This window comes from Condylura cristata, unplaced genomic scaffold (assembly GCF_000260355.1).
Source record: "Condylura cristata isolate star-nosed mole 26May11 unplaced genomic scaffold, ConCri1.0 scaffold00008, whole genome shotgun sequence".
In the NCBI taxonomy this organism is placed as follows: domain Eukaryota; kingdom Metazoa; phylum Chordata; class Mammalia; order Eulipotyphla; family Talpidae; genus Condylura; species Condylura cristata.
In genome coordinates, this window is record NW_004567109.1 from 7905866 (window position 1) to 7925078 (window position 19213).

Consider the following 19213-nt stretch of genomic DNA (forward strand, 5'->3'; position numbering starts at 1 on the left):
CCGAGCCCCTTTGGCCTGAGTTCCCCGGGGGCCCGGCATCTGGTACCCCCGCCTACCCACCCAGCCATGAGCCGAGCCCCTTTGGCCTGAGTTCCTCAGGGGCCCGGCATCTGGTAGTGAGCAGAACAGAACGGCTCCTGGATAGGGGACCATGTAGCCCACTGGGAGACAGTCAGGGCACACGCTTCGCAAGTAATGGCTGCCTCACAGCCAGAACTGCGTGTGGTGTCCTGTCAGAGACTCAGCAGAGGCCACTTAGGCTGTGCCCTGCGGAGAAGAGGCGGAGCGAGGAGGTGCTCCAGGGGCAGCTCGCGCACAGGCCCTGAGGGACAGGCATGAGCCAGCCCTTTCAGGCTGCAAGCTGCACCATGAGACACACGTGAGCATGTCAGGAGATCCTGGGGTTGAAGTCTACCCCACCCCGCCACCTCCTGGCTGTGTGACAGAGCTTACCTCTGCGCTCTGTGTCGTTACCTACGTGGTGGGATGCGGCGCTGCCTCACCAGAGTACTGGGGGTCACCTGAGATAAGGTGTGCAGACACTCGGCACATGGCCCCTCGCGGCAAATGCTCAGTCAGCATTTGCTAAGGGACTGAATAGGCCAGGGCTTGGGCCTTGCTTGGGACAGGATAGCCTGGGTTCTGCAGGGCAGTGAGAACGCTAAGTTGAAGCTCTAGTGCCCTCAAGTGGCCCGCAGCGCTGACGAAACCCCCAGGATGCTGTTAAGAGGGATGTTAAATCCTTCCAGCGCTGGGCTTGGAAGGTGCTGGAGTTCAGCTAGGGGTTGGGGAGCAGGGAGGCATTCCGAGGGGATGGTGCGGCCACAGCAGAGGTCATGGCTGACCCTTCTGCCTCCCTGAGGGGCCGAGGGGTTGGGAAGAGGGAAACAGCCCCCAGCGCCAGGTCCAGCCCAGTCTCTGCTCTGCTTGGCCTTGACTTTGGCCCTGCCAGATCTCCATACAGTTCCTGGTGTACAGGAATGCCACCATCTCCTCAGAGCGCCAGCCTCTGCTCCCCAGCTGACCAGGCTGTGGAGACCCGGATTGACTGCAACCTCCAGAGGCTGCACCAGGAGAGGTCTGGGCAGTCAGGTGCTGCTGGCCCTGGCCTGGGCCGCGCACCGAGCCTGGCCAGCCTAGGACTCCAGGCCTAGCCACCTCCCCCAGCCCTAACCACATGGGCTGATTGCCATGGGCAAATTGGCCCCCACACCCGCCCCGGGGCTGATCTGGGACGGGGGAGCTCAGGGAAGGGCGGGACCTGCCCTCCCACACACAGCTTGGCTGACCCCCAGCTCACCTACCTCCTCCTCCTGCTTCCGGGAGGGGCCCAGCGGCAGCCACACCCGGGTCTGCCCCGTGGCCTCCAGACCCCTAGTAAACGGTATCTCCCCAAGGCATGTTCTGTTGCTCCTTCCCCAGCAAGAGCATCCCGCTGCTCTGGCACAGCTGTGGTTGGGCATCTGGGCTCCCCCTCCCAGCTCCCAGGTGGGGCCCTCAAGTGTCAGGATGTCAAGAGCAGTTGGGAGCTGAGTTTGCTGGCCAGCCCCAGCCCAGCCTGCCGGGGCCTCAGGTGTCTTCACCCTGCTTTTCTGAGACAGGCCCCACACCTGGTGACAGCTGGTGACTCCAGCCCGACCCCTGCCCCTCAGCACTCAGGGAGAAGCAGGTAGTCAGGTTCAGATCTGGGTTCTGTGGCCCAGCTTCTCTGGGGCTCGGCTACCTCATCTGTGAAATGGGTACCACTTCATATGCCCTGGTAGGATTGGGGTGATTACAGCGTCTAGCCCCAAAGCCTGGCGTGACTTTTCAGAAATAAAAGACCAGTTTCTGTTGGCGGTGACAGACATGGCAGGCCTTTCCAGAGGGCATGGCATAAAGGTGAGCAGGAGGAGATCGCGTGGCGCGTGGGGATATTTCACAGAGGAAGAGGAGGGCAGGGCTCTGCCTGGGCCCCAGCCTTGGGCTGCCCCAGCCCCCATTCTGTGTCCATCTTTTGTTGCCCTGCCCTCATGAGTGCCCAGAGACAGGCAGGCTCCCCTGCCTGTTGCTCTCACCTCACCCCACCCCAAATCTCCCAGGACCCAGAGCCACCTGGGTGGGCTGGTTGGAGAGAGAAAACAGCTCCAAACAACAAAGCCCCTCTTTGAGTCTTCTAGAATCTTTCTTTTCTGGAAGTGGAGCCACAGCCTTCACTGAGAGGGGGTGCCACAGTCCAGTCAGGGGTCACAGATGTTTGCTGGGGTGGGTGAGGCAGCTCTACTCCCTGCCCTCACAGCGGGGAAATGGTTGCCAGGCCCTAGTGGTAAGAACCGGGCTGGATTGTACAAAGCGCCATAGAAACCCCAGGAGGCTCAACCTGGAGAGCTTCACGGAAGAGGGGGCCCAGAGCCAACTCTGAAGGCAGAGGGAAGGGCCAGATGTGAGGAAAGGGGCCGACAGCCAGTGACTGGGTTTGGCTGGGAGACGTGGAAGCAGGAATTGGGATCTGGAGTGACCCAGCAGGGTCACCTGAGGCTCAGGTGGGCAGTGAGGGCAGATAAGGCCAGTCTCCCCCAGCCCTGTTCTGGCTCCTGCAGAACTTGTAAGTGGCTGTGTTCCCTGGGCACTGCTGTGTGCCACCTGGGCTGCGCTCTCACCCAGCCCTCAAGGCTCTGAGGAAGGCCATGTGCAGGTGGGACAGCAGGCTCCAGGAATTAACCCACTCGAGGTAGCACAGCTAGGAGTGGGAGCTGTTTGAACCACCAGGGCGCCATCCCAGACCTGGCAGGGCCTCACAGTCCCCGCCCTCCTGGCTCCGGATCCAGGGCTTGCAGCTTCGCCCTTGTCCTTGGGAGCCACCCAAGGCTTTGGCCTGGCAGAAAGTGCCCCAGGCCCCAGCTGGCTCTGGTCCTGGCCTGGTTCAGGGTCAAGTGTGGAAGTGGGACTCCATGCCAGGTGGCATCCTCCCTGCCCGGACAGGTGTGGTTCCCTGACCCCCAGCATGGAGCTGAACCTCAGCTAGGTGGCAGAGATGAAACCTTCAGCCCCTGCTGGGGAAGGCCTGTCTGATGGGAGTGACATACTCCCTCCTGGGACACACCCAGGGTGCTGGGTAACAGCTGCTGCTTTCAGGCGCTGCCCAGCCGGCTGAGCGCTGTGGTTCCTCCCTCCTCAGGAAACCCCAAGCTGACGGGGAGCGCCCTCTGCTGGCAGAAGTGTTTATGGTGGTTAAATGTGATGGGCCTGGGAACTCCACGTCTGCACCCGGGTGGTCACAGTGGACGTGGTCTCAGTGGCGATGTTCAGCACTGGCTGATACCCTGGGCGTCCCCAGGTCCCTCCTGAGTGTAGAGTGCTTTTCCTTTTCCCAAGATCATGTTACCTGCACTTTGACACAGCCAAGGGTGGCGGGGTCCTTTTCTCTAGGAGTGGCCTGGAGCACGGGACAGCCTGGATCCTCCCAGGCCGGGTGGGAGCACAGCAGAGCTCTGCACTTTGGCTTCAGGCCCAGACCAGCCAGGAAAGTGGCGCCACACTGACTGTGCGGAGGCTCCTGCCGCAGCAAGCTGGTGGGGCTGGTGACAGCCACCCGGTTCTCTAGTGGCGGATGCCATTTTAACTGCAGAGAGAGATGCTGTGAGAAGCCTGGCTGGCTGGCGGTGGCCTCCCCAAGGCCCAGTCCCAGCTCTGTCGCAGCCCTCCCAGCCTGGAGTTCTTCCTTAGCAAACTCGTAAATTGCGAAGCCAGGCTCAGAGCCCAGGCAACGTGGTCTTCACTCCCCGAAGCAGAGAAAGGGCACTGCTACCAGGCTGCGCTTCCCACCCTTCTCCCCTGCTCTTGGCTTTCATGGCAGCTTAAGGGTGGACCCTCAGCAGCTTCTGGGTAGCTACCAGGTGCCCAGCCTTGACCAACTCGTGTCCTAGCACTAACCTGACAGGGCTAGTGACTGTCAGCACGAGGGGGGGGGGGCTTTCCCTTTTGCTGGGGATTAAGTCAACTCGTAACTACTCATCAGTCCCAGCCCTGGGACAGCCGGAGGTAGCTCCACTCTGCACATATAACTGCTCAATAAAGACCACTGTTACTAACCACCTCGGGAATGTCAATGTCTCCGACTTCGCCACCCACCAGTGTTTTATACCCCAGGACGCAGTCAGCTCACTAAACGTGTAGTGAACGACACAGGCGTAGGAAGCAAGCACAGCAAGCCATGGAATTTGCACACTTTACGTGGGTGATTTAGTATGTAAATCATAGCTCAATGGGCTTTGCAAACATAGATAAGCTAGTATTAAGTTTGAATGAGAAGTTGCAGGTAGTGAATACATCTTGCAAAATCTGCATCTCACTAGCCAACACAAGGGCATCAATGGTCATTACAGAGTAATCCGAAGGCCTAAGGTTGGTGGGGATCTGGTGGTGGCTGGGCTGAGAGGAGTAAAAGATGTCCCTCACCAGATGGGCCAGATCCAATAGTCTGTGCATCCTCCTGAGCATAACATATTTTAAAAGATAAAATTCAAATGAAAACTTAAAAATACCATGGCCCAATTAAATATACTCCAGGAACTCAATTTCTCTAATTATGTGTTTATATGAAATACTTATTAAATTCTGAACTTTTTTAAAAAAGCTAATCAGGGGCCCTCCCTGGTGGCACAACAGGTTAGAGCACAGCACTATGAAGCTAGCTGCAGCACGAGTTCGGTCCCCGGCCAGGGAGAGACCCACAGGGCGCAGCAGCCCTCTCCCGACTCCCTGCTGCTCCCCTCAGCAGTGTATTTCAGCAATTAGCCTGTTCTGCTCCTGACTCTGTCTCTGGGGAATCCTCTCACCCCCTGCACCTTTGGTCTGTACCCCAGTTCTTGTATGCATAAATTAATCTTAAAAAAAAATAAAGGCAATAAGAAGTGATACTGTTATACCAAAGCTTTGTAAAAACAAACAAAAAATAATACCAGCTAATTCTAAAGAAATAGATCATTTACTTCCTAACATCAGAAATGTGAATGGCAAAACCAGTAACACAGATCTCAAAGTACCTGCAGGGAGGTGAGTGCCGTTCTTTTATTTTAACTGAATAAAATACAGTAGCCACCTAACACGTACTCGCTTCAGTCGCCAACAGAAATTAGAGCGGAGCGACCAGGGACTCAAAGTGTGGGAACACAGCGACCAACCCCTGCCCAGACCCGCCCTCTCCGCACAGGCCGCTGCTTTGGTGCTGGGGCCTCTGCAGACTGACGCTGAGCCACTCACCCCAAGTGCGCCCGAGCCGTCTCCCACACATCACGCCCAACTTGTCCCATAACCGAGCGTGGGCCTTCTGGCCTTCCCCACCCACCCTCTGGCGGGCGCCGACTGGCCCCGTCTATTACTGACAGAAAGAGCCTGGTTGGGGCCAGGACCATGTCAGGCCGGCGACAGACCAGGCGCTTCAGCTCCTCCTGGAAGCGCATGGGGAGCGTGGACTCTGCGGCTGTGAGGTGTCAGGGTGAGGCTCCCGTCACCAAGGGCTGAGGGCAGGCAGCGGCACCCGCAGGTGTCTGGGGAGCAGACCCGGGGAGCACGCACCTCTACTTACCTGGTGTGGCTTAAGTGTCCACAGCTCTCCAGGGCAGGTGGGGGACACGCCGGTCAGCAGCTCCAGGCTCCGCAAAGCCCCTCTTCTCCCCACTCAGCTGTGCGTCCCATCCTCTGCCCCCGCCACACTCGGGCTTGGGTCAGGCCTCACGGCCAAGGCCGCATGCGCCCGGGAAGTGGGACAGGCGAGAAGAAGTCAAGGCCACTGCTGTGTCCCAGTTTCTTTTTATTTTTTTTTTTTTTGTTTTTTTTCTCCTTTTTTTAAGTATGGAAGCTCAAGTATAAGATGTAGATTTTTTAAGCTTTACAAAAAAACAAAATAAAACAAAAATTCCTTTGCATTCCATAAAAATCGACAGAAAAGCACCTGGCCAGAAGAGCAGAGGTCAGCAGGCCCCACCCCTCCCACCCCGCCCCACATGGGACAGGGCCAGTCTGTGCAGGATGCTGCGAACACCTCTCCTTGCTCGTGGGGCTGCCCTGTCCCCTTGCCCCAACCCAAGCAACTCCCAAACACACGTGGAATCAGATTTCCAGTTTTGCTTCTTTCTTTCACACCACAGTTACTTCATAAAATTTTTTTGTTTTACATTTTTTACACCAATGTAACAAAAAGGTGGGAGTGGAGGGGAGGCAGACAGTGTACTTCACGTCTATAAATGGGGGTGGGGAGGAGGCGGGGGCTGGGGCAAATGAAAAGCACACGGTCTCTATGGAAATACCGAGTTTTGATAGCAAAATGTGGTGGGAAGTAGGCGCAGACGGAGACGGGCGTTTGTTGGGCTTTATTCTCGGGAGAGCGGCGCGGTGCGTCGTGATGCGAGTTGTTACGTGACCTCTCGGGAGGGCAGGGACGAGGGCAGGGAGCAGAAAACGAGTTTCCTAAGAAAGAACTCTACGCGCGCACGGTGCCCGGTGAGCGTGAAGCGGGGCTTAACATTGCTGCTTTCTCTTCAAAGCCTCCACCAGATCGTTCTTAAGAGCTTCTTGTTTTGATTTGTCTGCAAAAGTCTGCACAGACCTGCCAGGGAGGAAAGGTACCATTAGGTTTCCCAGGCAGAGGTGCGGCAGTGAGGTGCCGGCCGGGCACGGCTCCTCCTCCTGTGCCGGAGGCCTGACGACTGCCCCCGCTCCGCACCGGGCAGCGCTGGGCAGGCGCCCGGCCCCGACAGGCGCCTCTGCAGCTGGGGGCCTGGCCGCAGCACCCCTCCTGTGGGAAAGGGGCGAAGCCAAAGGAAGCCAGCTGGGCTTCCAAGCACACACAGCAAGACCCTCAGGCAGTCTGGGCTAAGGGGCTAGAGACAATGGGCCATGAGGACCCTGCTCTCAAGCCCCCCATGCACCCCTGTCCAAACATGGCGTACAGGGGTGCCCCGACTCAGCGAGGGTTAAGAACCGGCGCCACTGAGCAGCTGAGCATGCTGGGTCACAGCCTAAGTGCCGCCGCGAGGAAGGGCCTCTGCGCAAGGGACCAGCGTGGGGCTCAGCTGTGGCCCTAAGCAAGGGACTAGCGTGGGGCTCAGCTGTGGCCCTGCTCGCCGGGCCGAGGCCTGGGACCATGTCCACCACGCCACGCTTCATTCTTGCTGCCCACCACGCTTCGTGCAGTCGGATGACCGGGAGGGCCCACACACGCATGGAACCGTTGCCCGCCACGCTGCGGGGGGCTGTGACAAGCACCCACTCATAGAGGCGGCTCAAACATGCCCCGGCGACGGCCCGCACGGTCACTTAGTCCAGTTTACCCGGCATGGTGGCTGTCTGTGAACTTAGTAAAACCATCCACACACCCCTGCCCCCAAGAGAGCAGGGAAGGCTGCCTGTGGGAAGGTGTGGGCAGGACTGCCATGGAATCTCAAGCTGGAGGCACCCTGAGAGGAGGAGGAGGAGGAGGAGGAGGGAAACTTCCCCCAAACCAAAAATGGGCAAAGTAAAATCAAGTAGGACCCAAGAGAAACAAGAGCTTCACAGGCTGAATTCTGGCTGCTGAATCCTAGAAAAACGACAGGAAGGAGCCTGGAAGTAGCAAGAGGCTGGAAAGCCGAGACCTTGAAGCCTTTATGGGACTAGAAAAAAGCCCCATGAGAAATGCAGGCTCTTGGGGGTGCTGCAGCATGCCCGTCCCTCCCCAGGCTGCCCTGCTGGGCAACAGCCCCGCTGGCCTCAGACTCCACACCCCACCAGCCCCTGTGGACTGCTGGGGAACCTCCACTGAGGGGGGGTGGGGGGTGGCGCCCACATGGCACCGACTCTGGGAGACGCGGAGCACGCCAGGCTGGCGTTAGGCGCAGGTAACAGACCTGAGGTTAGGCAGCCGGGGTACGAGGCACAGAGCTCTCATTAGGGACAGAGCCTGGCAAGTCACTGCCAAGCCATCTGGAACCAAGGCCAGGAGGAGTGCTGCCTCGGTGTGGGAGGGAGCCCTGTCCCCAGGCAGATGCTGGGTGCCAGGCTGCCCACCATGCTGCAGGGGCATCCCTACAGGAGCGGGGAGAAAACAGCAGGGTCACAGGTTTCCCTGCCGTGATGGGCTGTGAAGCTCCCAGCACGAGGCTGGCGGCTGACAGGACGCTGGGCCTGAAGCTGGGCACCCACGGACCTGACCTGCACACCCAAGTCCCAAGGCGCAGGAGCAGCCTCCCTGTGACACGGGTGCTCCCGGCCCCTAGTGTCTGGGCTGGGTTTTCAGCATCTAGCTCCTGGCCCCTGGGTTGGGGGCTAAGCCTGAGACAGGCCTGGCTGGGTTTGCAAAAGCCTTGTTTTGAAAACCAGCTTCCCTTTCTAGGATGCAGGCTGCTTTCACACATCTGGGTTTGTCACCAGCTCCAGCCACGGTTCTCGGCCATTACCAACAGGCAAGAGCATTTTCCCTTCCGTCAGCACAAGGCGTTTAAGAGGACAGCTGCAGCTCATTAGGGCGAAGGCGGCGCTGGCCCGGGGAGCTCCGGCAGCCCCAGGCTGGGGGTGCCCGGGGCCCAGCCAGAGGGCTGACTGCCCCGGCTCTGCTCCAGCCTCAGACCTGGAGCCGCAGCCCCTCTCCAAGTCAGCTGGTCCCGGAAAGTCCACGGCACCAAGAACAGGGCTTGTCTGGCTTCTGGGGAGAAAGCCGGGGGGACCCGGCCGCACACACCAGAGCCGAAGGCTGCCCGGCACACGGCCACTGGCAGCCGGCGCGGCCCCTGTGGCAGCACAGACCAGCAGGTCTGCCCGAGGCAGTGCCCCACACTGGGCTCCCCCAGGCGTGAAAACTAAACCCTGCCGTCTGCCCCCCGCCCGGTGAAGCGCACACCGCACGCGGTCCCGGGCCCTCGCCGCCGAGCCGGCACAGGTTAGTGTGGTTTACACGGCCGCGCCGCAGCAGCCGGACTGGAGGGTCTCGGCAGGTTGGTGAGTCCTGTTTAGTGGGGAGGGTGCTCACGCCTCTCAGGCAGGGTACCTGGATCGGCTTAATTATCAGGCTGGATGTGGATCTGGCGCTGGGTCAGCACTTGGGAAAGTTCCCGCTGCAACTGCTGAAACTTGGGGTTGTCGGGGATAACGTCAACAGATCTACAGAGAGTGTTCAGAGTGAGCGCAGGGGGAGGGCGGCGGGGTCCGGGAGAGGGGCCACGGCGGAGAGGAAGCGGAGGGACACGGGAGGCAAAGAGGGGCGTCGCCAAGGCCATGCTGCTCTGGGGCTGCCAGGGGCAATGCGCTCCAGGGGTCGTTATGGGGGGGCTCACAATCCCACCCAGTAGGCTGGCTGACCCCCTTTTTCTACCCCTGACCTGGGCCTGTTTGGCGGTGGGGGGTAGGAGAGCCCCAAGGAGCAGGCCTGATGCCGGGGCCCGCTGGGCTCACGCCCTGCTGGCCAGCACACAGGGCACCGGGAGTTATGAGGCCTCTGGCTCAGTCCCAGGAGAGCAATGCCGCGGGGCAGAGAACCCCAAGGCCAGACCTAGCCCTCCTCAGGCAGGGGAGCTGGAGCAGGAGACCGAGGCTGTCTCCCCCGGACAAAGCACAAGCCAGGGCAGGCCCTGGGTGCTTCCTGCCTCTTCTGGGGCCGTAACTCCTGTCTGCACACAGGGTGGGCTGAGGGGTTGGGATGGGGAGCACAGGCCTCTCACCGAGGAGTGGCTCCTCAGGGGCCACCAAGCCCACAGACGCCTGCGTGAGATCCTGGCCTCCTGCGTTGAGGTCAGGGCTCAATCGCCTCTACCTCACCCACCCCTGTGGGGCGCTCCTGCTGTGCCTTGAAGACCCAGAGAGTCCCTTCAGCATTCACTTGAGCGATGCCACAGGCCACGGGGCTCAAGACCACAGCCAACTATGCCTGGCAGAGGACATCGGCGTGGCTGGGGGCCCCGAGAGGGCAGCGGGATGGTAGGATGCACTCTGCTGTCCTGAAGCAAGCCTGCAGAAGAGCCTGGTGGCCCAGGGTTTGGTCTGGTTTGGGGCACCCTCAGGCGACCAAAGCGAACAGGCAGATCTTTCAAAGGGTCAGTAAGCTGGGGGACGAGGGCGCTGTGAACCGGCCCCTGCTGGGAGGCCTCGGCTCTAGGCCTTACCTTGCAACACCTGCTCATGCAGCCTATGGGGCCTGCGACACAAGTGAGGCAGCCATGGAGCCAGTGAGCCTATTATTCACATCCACCTGCACTTCGGTACGTTACCTCAGCCCGTTGACAATGTCCTTTGTCTTTCCAAAGTAGATCTCATTCAGCGTACTTCTGATTTTATTTTCCATGTCCTGGGAAGGAAGGTCAGTCAGACACGGGGCCTGTGGGAGCCCTGGGTCTGCCCACCCTAGGCCTACAGCACCCACTGTGACCACACGGGGGAGGTGCACAACCAGGAGCTGGCCGGCAGCCCCTGAGCCAAGACCCCAGCCGGACTGGGCTCTGAGCACGTCCCCGTCACACTGGCGGCCAAGGCTGGCCATCACTGGCGCTGGTCTAAGCCACGTCACTCCCCCCGCCTGGGCACCAGCTGAACAATCCTGTGACACTGACGGGCACTGCCTTTTCTCCACAGTGTGCGCAACCGCGGCTGCAGGGCCTCCAGAACCCCAATTTTCCAGGGACCCCTTTCCTCTGAGCTCAGGCCCTGCCTGCACCTGGCGGGATAGGGGGAAGCGGACTGAGGCTTCCTGAGCCAACTCCCGAGGAGTGGGATGTGTTTCAGAGCTGAGCCCGGCCAACATCCAGATTGAAAGCACGAGGCTGTGGCAAAAATGAGAAACAGGCTTCAGGGGTGACCTGTCACAGCAGGGGCACCAGCCTGTCAGCCCAGGGCACCCGCAGGCCCACTTACCTCGACCAGGCGCCCGATATTGGCTATGTGTGGGGAGCAGTCGCTCACGGTTTCATCTTTCTCCATCTGCAACAGACAGAAACATCCCTTAGTGAGAAGAGGCCGGGCGCTCCCTGAGAACCGCAGCCTCTACTGAGGGCACAGCCCACTCTCCATGGCTGGCAAGGAGCTTGTCCTCCCCCTGGCAGCTCTGGGGCGGGAAGCAGGTGGAACAAGTTGCCCCAGTAGTGGAGAAACCAAAGTACAAACTGCCTTGTTTCAGTCACTGGAAGCCAGCAGATGCCCAGGACCCCACCTGTGGGGGGAGCACAGGGAGGGACGGAGCCAGAGGGGAAATACGGCCTGACGTGCATGCAGACGGACGTTTCTGATGGACTCGCTGGCATCCCTGGGGGGCAGCCCGGGCTCTCTGTGAACAAGCTGCACCCCGAGAACCTCTAGTGTGGAGGAGCATGGGGCTCCTTCAAGAGGAGGATGCCTGCTGTCCCGCAGGATCGCAAGTGCGATCCCAGGTAGACTCCCCCGGGCCTGGGCTGACCTGTTTGGCACTTAAAGGAAGGGGCAGCAGAGGGGCACAGGCACCCTGTTGACAGCCCCGAGAGTGGACGCCAGCAGCTGCAAACTCAGGGTGCTTCCTGGTGGCAACCCCTCTCCCCGCTTCACCTTCCTGAGAACCCCATTTCGAGCCCAAGGAACAGAAGCACAAAGGTGTCCAGCAACCTGCCCGGGCTACAGCGCCGGGGCCCTCACGCCGCTCCGCTGCTTCCTGTCTGGCGCCAGCTGCATCTACCGGCAAACACAAGCTAGACGCGGGCGCAACACTCGTCGCTCCCGAGCGCTGCGGGGGCAGAGCCCTGGGAGGGGGACCCTGGGTGTCGAACGTCAGGTGTGATGAACGCCGCGTGGCTGCGGCCACTGCTGTCAGACGACCTCGGGGCCACGCTGACACCGCTCCAGGCGCCCAGATGGGAGCGCGCCCGGCTCCCAGTAGCCACCACAGCTGCCAGGTGCCTCCTCCCTAGCAAGGTGACAGACACCCCCTGCCTGGCCCAGCAGAACCCCCAGGACTGGATTCTGAGCCACAATTCGTTTGATTACAAGAAATGGGGAGAAGCGGGGCCATTTCAGCCTTGTGCCCTGGGAGGACCTGGCAGGGCGCCCGCCGGGTCACTGTGGGACGGACATCCTGGGCGACAGACCGCAGCTGCCCACCAAGCAGCACGTGTTGGTGACCCCGCCAGAGCTGGCCCAAGCGGGGACCAGCGCAGGTGACCACCGAGGGCTCACAAGGCATCTGCAAGGTTCTCAGACTAATCCATCAAGGCAAAGATAAGCGTTCCTGGCAGACATGCCCTGCGAGGGCTGGTCAAGCATGGGGGGCACAGGCCGGAATGATGGCTTCTCTGACCCGCCGTGCCAGGTGTTCTCTGGGGAGTCTCACACTCAGAGATCTTCAAGGACCCCCACAAAGCATCTCTGACCCGCCGTGCCAGGTGTTCTCTGGGGAGTCTCACACTCAGAGATCTTCAAGGACCCCCACAAAGCAGGAGGGAAAGTGCCATGAACCTGAAGTGGCGATGAACCGCCCCCAGGAGCTTAGAGGCGAGCGTCCATGTTAAGAGAAGCGCCTGTCTCCATGGGACCGCCAGAGGGTCTCTGGGCCGCTGGGCAAGGACGTCACAGCAGTGGCGCAACCTCTCAGGCGCAGCCTTCCAGGACAGAAAGGCTAAAGCCTACAGCTGCACAAAGGTGAGAGATGTGGAGGGCAGTGGAGGAAAATGGGAGGCCGGGTCCTCCAGGAGACTGAGCGCCCAGGAGGACAGCAGGGCCTGGGCCGCGGCCTTGGTGCACAGCCTCCTGCAGCCCCGCCCACACCGCTCGCACCTGGCCAGGGTCGGCTTGCTGGCAATGCTGACACACCAGAAACAGAACTAGTTTTGCAATGCATATATTATTACATCCTTATAAAAGTGGCTGCCAGAAGGAAAACATTTTTATGTGCTGGGGCCTCACAGATGTTCCAAGGTGGTTCCAACTGTGTCTGAAGTCAGAGTCCAGCCTGCTTGTTCCCACAAAGTCCCTCTCCTCTCTGTGACCTGGACAGGACGGCATGGTCCAGTATTTGGAAAGGGGGCCCTTTTCCTCGAAAGGCCGCACAGCGCCATCTCCCAGGGAGCACACCGCAGGGTGGGGCCGGTCTCTCCATGACCTCTCCGGGCTTCTGCCCAGGTCACCTAACAGTGCGGCGCCCAGAGCGGTGTCTGGCAGAGTGGCAGCGCCAGGCCCAGGCTCTCTGGGTCCCAGCCCTTGGGCAGAAGCCAGTGTTGTCCTGGTTGCTGAGCTGAGCCTGGAGAGGGGCTGGATGGGGCCAGCAAGTCAGAAAATGGCGGCCCGACAGCCCTTCCAAGGTCAGGTCTGCGGGTTTAGGGAAACTTTGAATGAGCCTCAACTTTACATACTCTGAAGGAGTGCGACAGTGGTGACAACGATCACTGCAGGAACCCGGTGTTGAGGCGGCTCCCCATGTGCACTCCACCACAGCCGTCCCCACAGGCACGGGGACGGCTGGGCCCCAGAGAGACCGTCTGGACAGTCGGGCTGGGGAGTGGCCGCGCCGGGCTCCGGACCGCGCCCCCCAGGGCAGTCCAAGACTGCTCTTCTTCCCTGAGGCTCCCTCGTGCGCTCAGCTTCACCCACAGCCTTCACTAGGAAACCCCAGACAAACTGTAACCCAGGGCCTGGGAATCCCAGGCTGTGTCCATCCCTGACCCCGCCCCCAGAATTCTGCCTTCCTCTTCTGCCTGTCCTTCACAGTGGGGGCAGATGCAGGGGCCTGTCCCACGCAGTCTTCCCTGCTTGACCAAGCACTGCGTCGCCCCACTACAGGCCATCCCACCAAATCTGCTGATTTCTCCGCCAGCAGAAAAGCCCTTCCCAAACCGCCAGGTCTGGACCCGCCCCTTCTGCTTCCCTACATCTGCACGGCAGGCCGGGCCCTCTCCCCACCTGGCCAAGCTGCCCAGCCCGAGGCAGAGAGGATTCTGCACCCCACGCCCTGGCCCGTCACCGAGACCTATCACTGGTGCCTACGGCCGGCTGGAGGGCTCAGCCGGGAAACACACGTCTCGTTTCCACGCTGGATGCAACAGTCCACCTTCCTTCCTGAATATTTAGAATCGGGTGGGGGAGGGAAGGGGGGGGTCAAACGAACATCTGCAGGGCCGTCTCTGATCTGAAACCTTGGATCTCTTTCCAGAGACCTACGGTCTTGCCTCTTTCCCACGTCTCCAGCCATCGCAGTGGGGAAGTGACCTCTCAGCACAGCTTCCCCTCAGCACGCTGGTGCTGGGCTGGCACCATCTCGGCGTGTGCTGAGAGGCCTGCCAAGGGCACCTGGCAGGGGCCCGTGTGGCTGCTGCGCCCGGGAGGCCACCGCTCACCTTTCCTCCCACAGCCCCCCAGCTGCAGGGCTGCGCCGGAACACTCCATCTGCTCCGCTTCCCTGCGACAGCCCCCCGAGACGGCCGTCAGTGGGGGCGGGAAGCAAGAGGCCAACGTGGAGGGGCGGAGGAGCGGGCAGGCGCGCAGCTGAGGGCACGGGGCAGCCGGGCCAGGCGTGGCCGCGAGCGCCCCTGCCGCACCTCCCACCGGCGCAGCCACCGCGCCTGCTCCCCGTAACCTGCCTAAACCGAGACGAAGCGGGGAGGCCAGGTCTGGACGGCACCTCTGGAGCCGGGAAAGGGACGTGGCTCTGGGCCAAGCTGCCTGCAGGCCAAGCGCCCAGAGCCCCAACCCGTCTCGGGCGGCAGGTGGTCGCCGCTGAGACGTGGAGCTGGGGCCCGCGGTCCCGGCGGCTGGCCTCAGTGCGCGCTCCTGGTCGCCGGCCAGGATGGCTGCGGGTGGACATCAGGCACAGCGCCCTTCCTTCCCGACACACATGGAGCGAGTGAGTCTGACGAGCCTGTTTCCAGAGGAAACGCCTCTGCTGGGCTCACTGCAATTTCTGCTGACCAGAGGAGCTCTGGCGAGGAGACTCTCGCCCACTTACCCTCCTCGTTCATGCCCTGTCCCCGCTTCTCCGCCACCCCCGAGGACCTGTGTCCTTCACTACCTCCTGCCCCAAGGTCAACACCAGCTCCTCCACTGACCTCCAGGAAGAGGCTCGCCCCCGCCAGCCCTCCCAGGGCTGCCCCTCCCAGGCCTGGAAACCTTTCCCGGGGTCTCCTGTCCACGCCAGCAGAGCCAGCAGAGACACCAATCCGACATGATCAACTACTTCGAGATCTGAAAAGCCCCCTGCCTGCCTCTGGTGCCCAATCTACCTCCTGTGGTCACCGTGCTTCCTGCAGGGGACTCAACCTTAAATCAAGGGGCGCTGCTGGGCTGCCCAGACCACCCCACCCCCAGCACAGCCGCCAGGAGTGTCCCGCCAGGGTGGAGGCCGCCTGCACTGGGCTGGCTGAGGGCCCAAGTGTTGATCCGGCATCTCCTAAATGCCACACAGGGGTCAGATTTGGACCAAAAGCCTGGTGTGGGGCAAGACTGGCCTGTTATTTTTCTTTCGGGTAGGCAAGCTGGGCTCAAGTCCTGGCTCTGCCTCTATGAGGCAACTCAGTGCAGGCAAGGGCTAGCGGATGTGAACCTCCGGCTCCTCCCGAGGTGGGAACGACGAGCTCGCGCAGGGGCCGTCAGGCGGCCAACCCTCGCCGCCTGTGCTCACTCCTTAGCCCTGGCCCTCGACTTCCCTGGGCCGCTTCACCTGCCACCCAAGGCAACCGCAGAGGCTCCCCCAAGCCTCATCTGGCACGCAGAACTGAACCCGCAGCCCCGGCCCGCCTGCCCAGACCTGTGTCATGCTGCCTTCCCTGCCCTCCTCCTACACCACTCACGCTGGAAACCCACCCGGCTCTAACACGCCACTAGGATGGCGACAGAGCATGAATTTCCTCATTGAAGCCCAAGAGCACAAGGGTCCAAGCAAGGGCAGGCTGGGCCAGTGTGCTGAGCACAGCGCCCATCGGGCCGGCGTCGGGCTTGGCAGGAGCCTGCCAGAACCAGCCCCAGGCCCTAGGCTGACAGCTCTGATTTAGACGATTAGGAAGGCTGAGGATTAAATATTTGGCCAGGTCACGGTAAACTGGGTGGAATTATAAGCAGACCAGAGTGGTAAGCGAAGCAGGAAACAGTCTCCGGATACAGTCAGGACTTTCCACCAGGTGGTGGGCAGGGTCGGGGGGAGGCGGGAGGCAGGAGGCAGGTTGCGGGGCGCAGGCTCCTGGGGTTCAGCTGTCTCTCCCAGCCCTGGGTTCTTGGAGGGCAAAGGTCTGTTTCCTGCCAAAGGAGGGACTCTGCCCCCGTGACTACTAGACACCCCTAGAGACCCTCCTGACCTGGGGCACAGGGTGGGAGTGGGGGCTCCCCCTGCTCCCCAACACCACAGCCTGCTCCCTTTCCCACATGGACGGAGAGGATTTTTGACTAGAAAACAAACTGACTTGAAAGAGTTATGTGTTTTCTACTCAAGGCTAATAGATGCGTAATTACTTCCTAGAGGAAAGCACATGTCAACATTAAGGAACACTCACAGTTGGGCACTCGAGGAGGTGGGGAGAAGGCGGCCCTGCCGACGGAGTGTCCTTCTAGGACCTTCTCAAGAAGCTGCATTTCTGCCACAGCCACCTCGGGGCCTGGACCTGCCTCCCTCTACCCAAAGGCCTTGCTGTGGCTGGGGCTGTCAGGGGTCTTAACCACGGGCCCTTGGCAAGGGCCTCGGCCTGCTTCGCTGCTCCAAGTTAACGGGGAGGCGCCTTCTTAACTACCTGAACTGACTCGCTTCCATGTTTAAGTTGTTAGTCGCAACCCAGAGTCCCAGTGCGTGAGCCAAGTGGCAGCGAGAGGCCCCCTCACGTGGCAGTGCTGTAGGACGGATGCCCCAGCTCCACAGGAGCACGCTGATATGGACACCCGGAGCCCAAGACAAGGTCGCCCGTGACTGATCTCAGAGGAGGACAGCCTGGGAGAGGCCGCATGGCAGGGCCCGGCCCAACCCCCAGGGCGGGGCACGCCCAGCCCCGAGCTGGCCCCAAGACACTACCTGTCTGGTGAGGCTGCCTCCGAGGTTCATGGTGCCAGAGCCGGACTTGTTGGTCTGCAGCCACAGCATCACCGTGGAGGTCAGCTTGTAGTGGGCGGTGCGGCCACTGGATTTCTCCTGGGGGAAGAGACGGAGCTCAGAGTCTGGGCACAGCCACCACACACCGAGCTCGCGGGCACGACCCGAGTCCAGTCTCTCCAAAGGGCCCCTTCCGAGACACAGGTGCACGTCTCCTTGCACAAGCCCAGCTGGCCTCTAAGGTGCAGAAGGTGCCTGTGCCGGGACCCTTGTCATCGGCAGCTGCTGCGGTGCTGACGCCGCTCTGCTCAATGGCGTTGGGCGCTTTCAGGAGCCAGCGACATCACAGCATCCCGCCACCCCACGAGAACATCTGCCGGCAAACAGGCTGCCCCTCTGGCCAGGCCGCCCGCCACTGGGTAGTGGTACCTGCACTTCCACCACATGGATGGAATCCCAGCAGCCCTTGATCTTCTTGGATCCATCTCCAGCCTTCTTTATGAGGATCACTCCAGCAAAACCATGATCCAGATCCCAGAGGTAGACAGATGAGACGCCACCTTCAAAGTACCTGAGGAAACAGCCTGTGTTGGCCCATCCGCTCATCAAATTCACGGCTGGGGCCGTCATGAGGCAAAGTTCCATCAACGTGTCTGGGATCAGAGGCCCCCCTGTAAAGGCTCCTTAGATGTGCCCCGGTGTTCCGAGGCCTGGAGAAGGTGGAGCGTACTTTGGGGGTCGCCGAGACAACACGGGCTGAGGTGGCCCCGTGATGCCGGGTCTGGGCTCGTCTGTGACTCCAGCGAGGTGGCCTTCGGCAAACCCTGAGTATCTCCCACCCCAGCATCTGCCCAGATGGTAAGTGGAGAAGTGTGGCGAGTGAGCCTGAGGAACCGCCACGCTTCCCTGTGGATGAGGTCTGGGCAGCAAACTCCACCGCACTCAGAACCCTCCAGCGCCTGGGCACCCAGGGCAGCCACAATCTAGCTACAAGTGAAGGGGTGAGCTTGAGATAGAGTGCTCAGGGCTGATCAAGGCGGAAAAACGTCTAAGTAAGAGCAAATCCAAGAGGGAAAAGACAGACAAAAGGAGAAAAGGAAATCTGAGCGGGAACCCTAACCCATGAGCCAGTCAAGCACAGGGCCCGAGGCCAGCAGCTGAACGGAGCCTCCAAACGGAGCCGGGCTCGGTGACACCACGTCCCTCCAACTCCACTGGCCACCACCCACCTCTGGCAGTTGGCATACTGTCTTCCGGGAACGCTGTCCGGCCCACTGACCCCACACAGCGCTGGTGTGGCAGGCACCCTCAGACCTGCGGGTCCAGCCCTGTCGCCACGGGCCACAACCAGGCAGGTCTCCAGCCAACAACTGCTGGGGCCTCGATGTCCTTATAGAGACAGGGGCGATAATGACTACTTAGAGGGCAACACAGGGAATAGATAACCTGACAAGTGATTGCTCACTTTAGTAATGAAAGCAAGAACTGAAACAACAACACGGTAAATGGTCATGCTCACAGGGTGTGGGCACAGGGCTCCTGAGAATTCTTTGCGTTGTCTGGAGATTAATTTTTTTTCCTTTGGGTAATCTTACTGTGACTCCCTGCAGGCCCCAGGCATCCAGTCGGTCCATAACCAAGCCTGCTGCCACTGTCCATCCGCCCACCCCCACCCCCACCCCAGGCCAGGGCTAGTGCTGGGAACTCTCAGGAAGGCTCTTATTCCAAATCACCCCCTCCTGAGGCGGGGGAGGAAGGGCAGTGTGTGTCTGGCTGGTTCCACAAGCGCTGTTCCAGCTGGGGCAGCCCGTGGGGAGGAGGGCGCGCACAGCCCCGGACTCTCTTGGACCGGAGCCCTGGCGGTGCCCAGGGGAGCCGGAGGCATGGGCTCCAGAGCCTCGCAGCTCTGCCGGACTGCAGCGGCTCCCAGGCGGAGCGCCCAGGGCAGAACAGCTAACCCCTTCCTGCTGCTAACAGCTGGCGCGGCCCAAGCAGTCTGCTTGCAGGGAGAGCAGCCCCACATCAAAAGGAAAAAACTTTAAAAAACCATGGTTTTCAAGACAGCCCACTAACTGGGAAAACACTTTCTCACACAAAAGTAGTGATAAACGACTGGTCACAAAAATATACGGAGAACTGATGAAACTCAACAAAAATGAAGTAAACAATCCCATCAAAAAATGGGCAGAAGAGCTAAAAAGACACTTCTCCAAAGAGGAAATGCAGATGGCCAACAAGCATATG

The 19213-nt window shown here is 60.6% G+C and overlaps 2 protein-coding genes across 7 annotated transcripts in view; one reads left to right on the forward strand and one right to left on the reverse strand.

Moving 5' to 3' along the window:
• PQLC2 (PQ loop repeat containing 2) overlaps positions 1-4074 on the forward strand; it is a 15357-nt gene extending 11283 nt beyond the window's left edge. For all 3 annotated transcript variants that reach the window (XM_004678557.2, XM_012722437.1, XM_012722436.1), the window contains one exon: positions 953-4074. In XM_004678557.2, the coding sequence (XP_004678614.1) occupies positions 953-1024 (72 nt within the window). In that variant the 3' untranslated portion in view covers positions 1025-4074. The remainder of the gene's footprint in view (positions 1-952) is intronic.
• A 1699-nt stretch (positions 4075-5773) lies between these two features.
• Positions 5774-19213, reverse strand: part of CAPZB (capping protein (actin filament) muscle Z-line, beta) — a 97563-nt gene continuing 84123 nt past the window's right edge. For 2 of the 4 annotated variants that reach the window (XM_004678559.1, XM_012722433.1), the window contains exons 5-9: positions 17399-17540; positions 16952-17068; positions 10858-10923; positions 10218-10294; positions 5774-6586 (exon numbers count right to left, since the gene is read on the reverse strand). In XM_004678559.1, coding sequence (XP_004678616.1) covers positions 6499-6586; positions 10218-10294; positions 10858-10923; positions 16952-17068; positions 17399-17540 — 490 coding nt within the window. In that variant the 3' untranslated portion in view covers positions 5774-6498. Of the gene's footprint in view, positions 6587-9001; positions 9115-10217; positions 10295-10857; positions 10924-16951; positions 17069-17398; positions 17541-19213 lie in introns of all 4 variants that reach the window. The other 2 variants (XM_004678558.1, XM_012722432.1) reach the window with 2 other exon arrangements.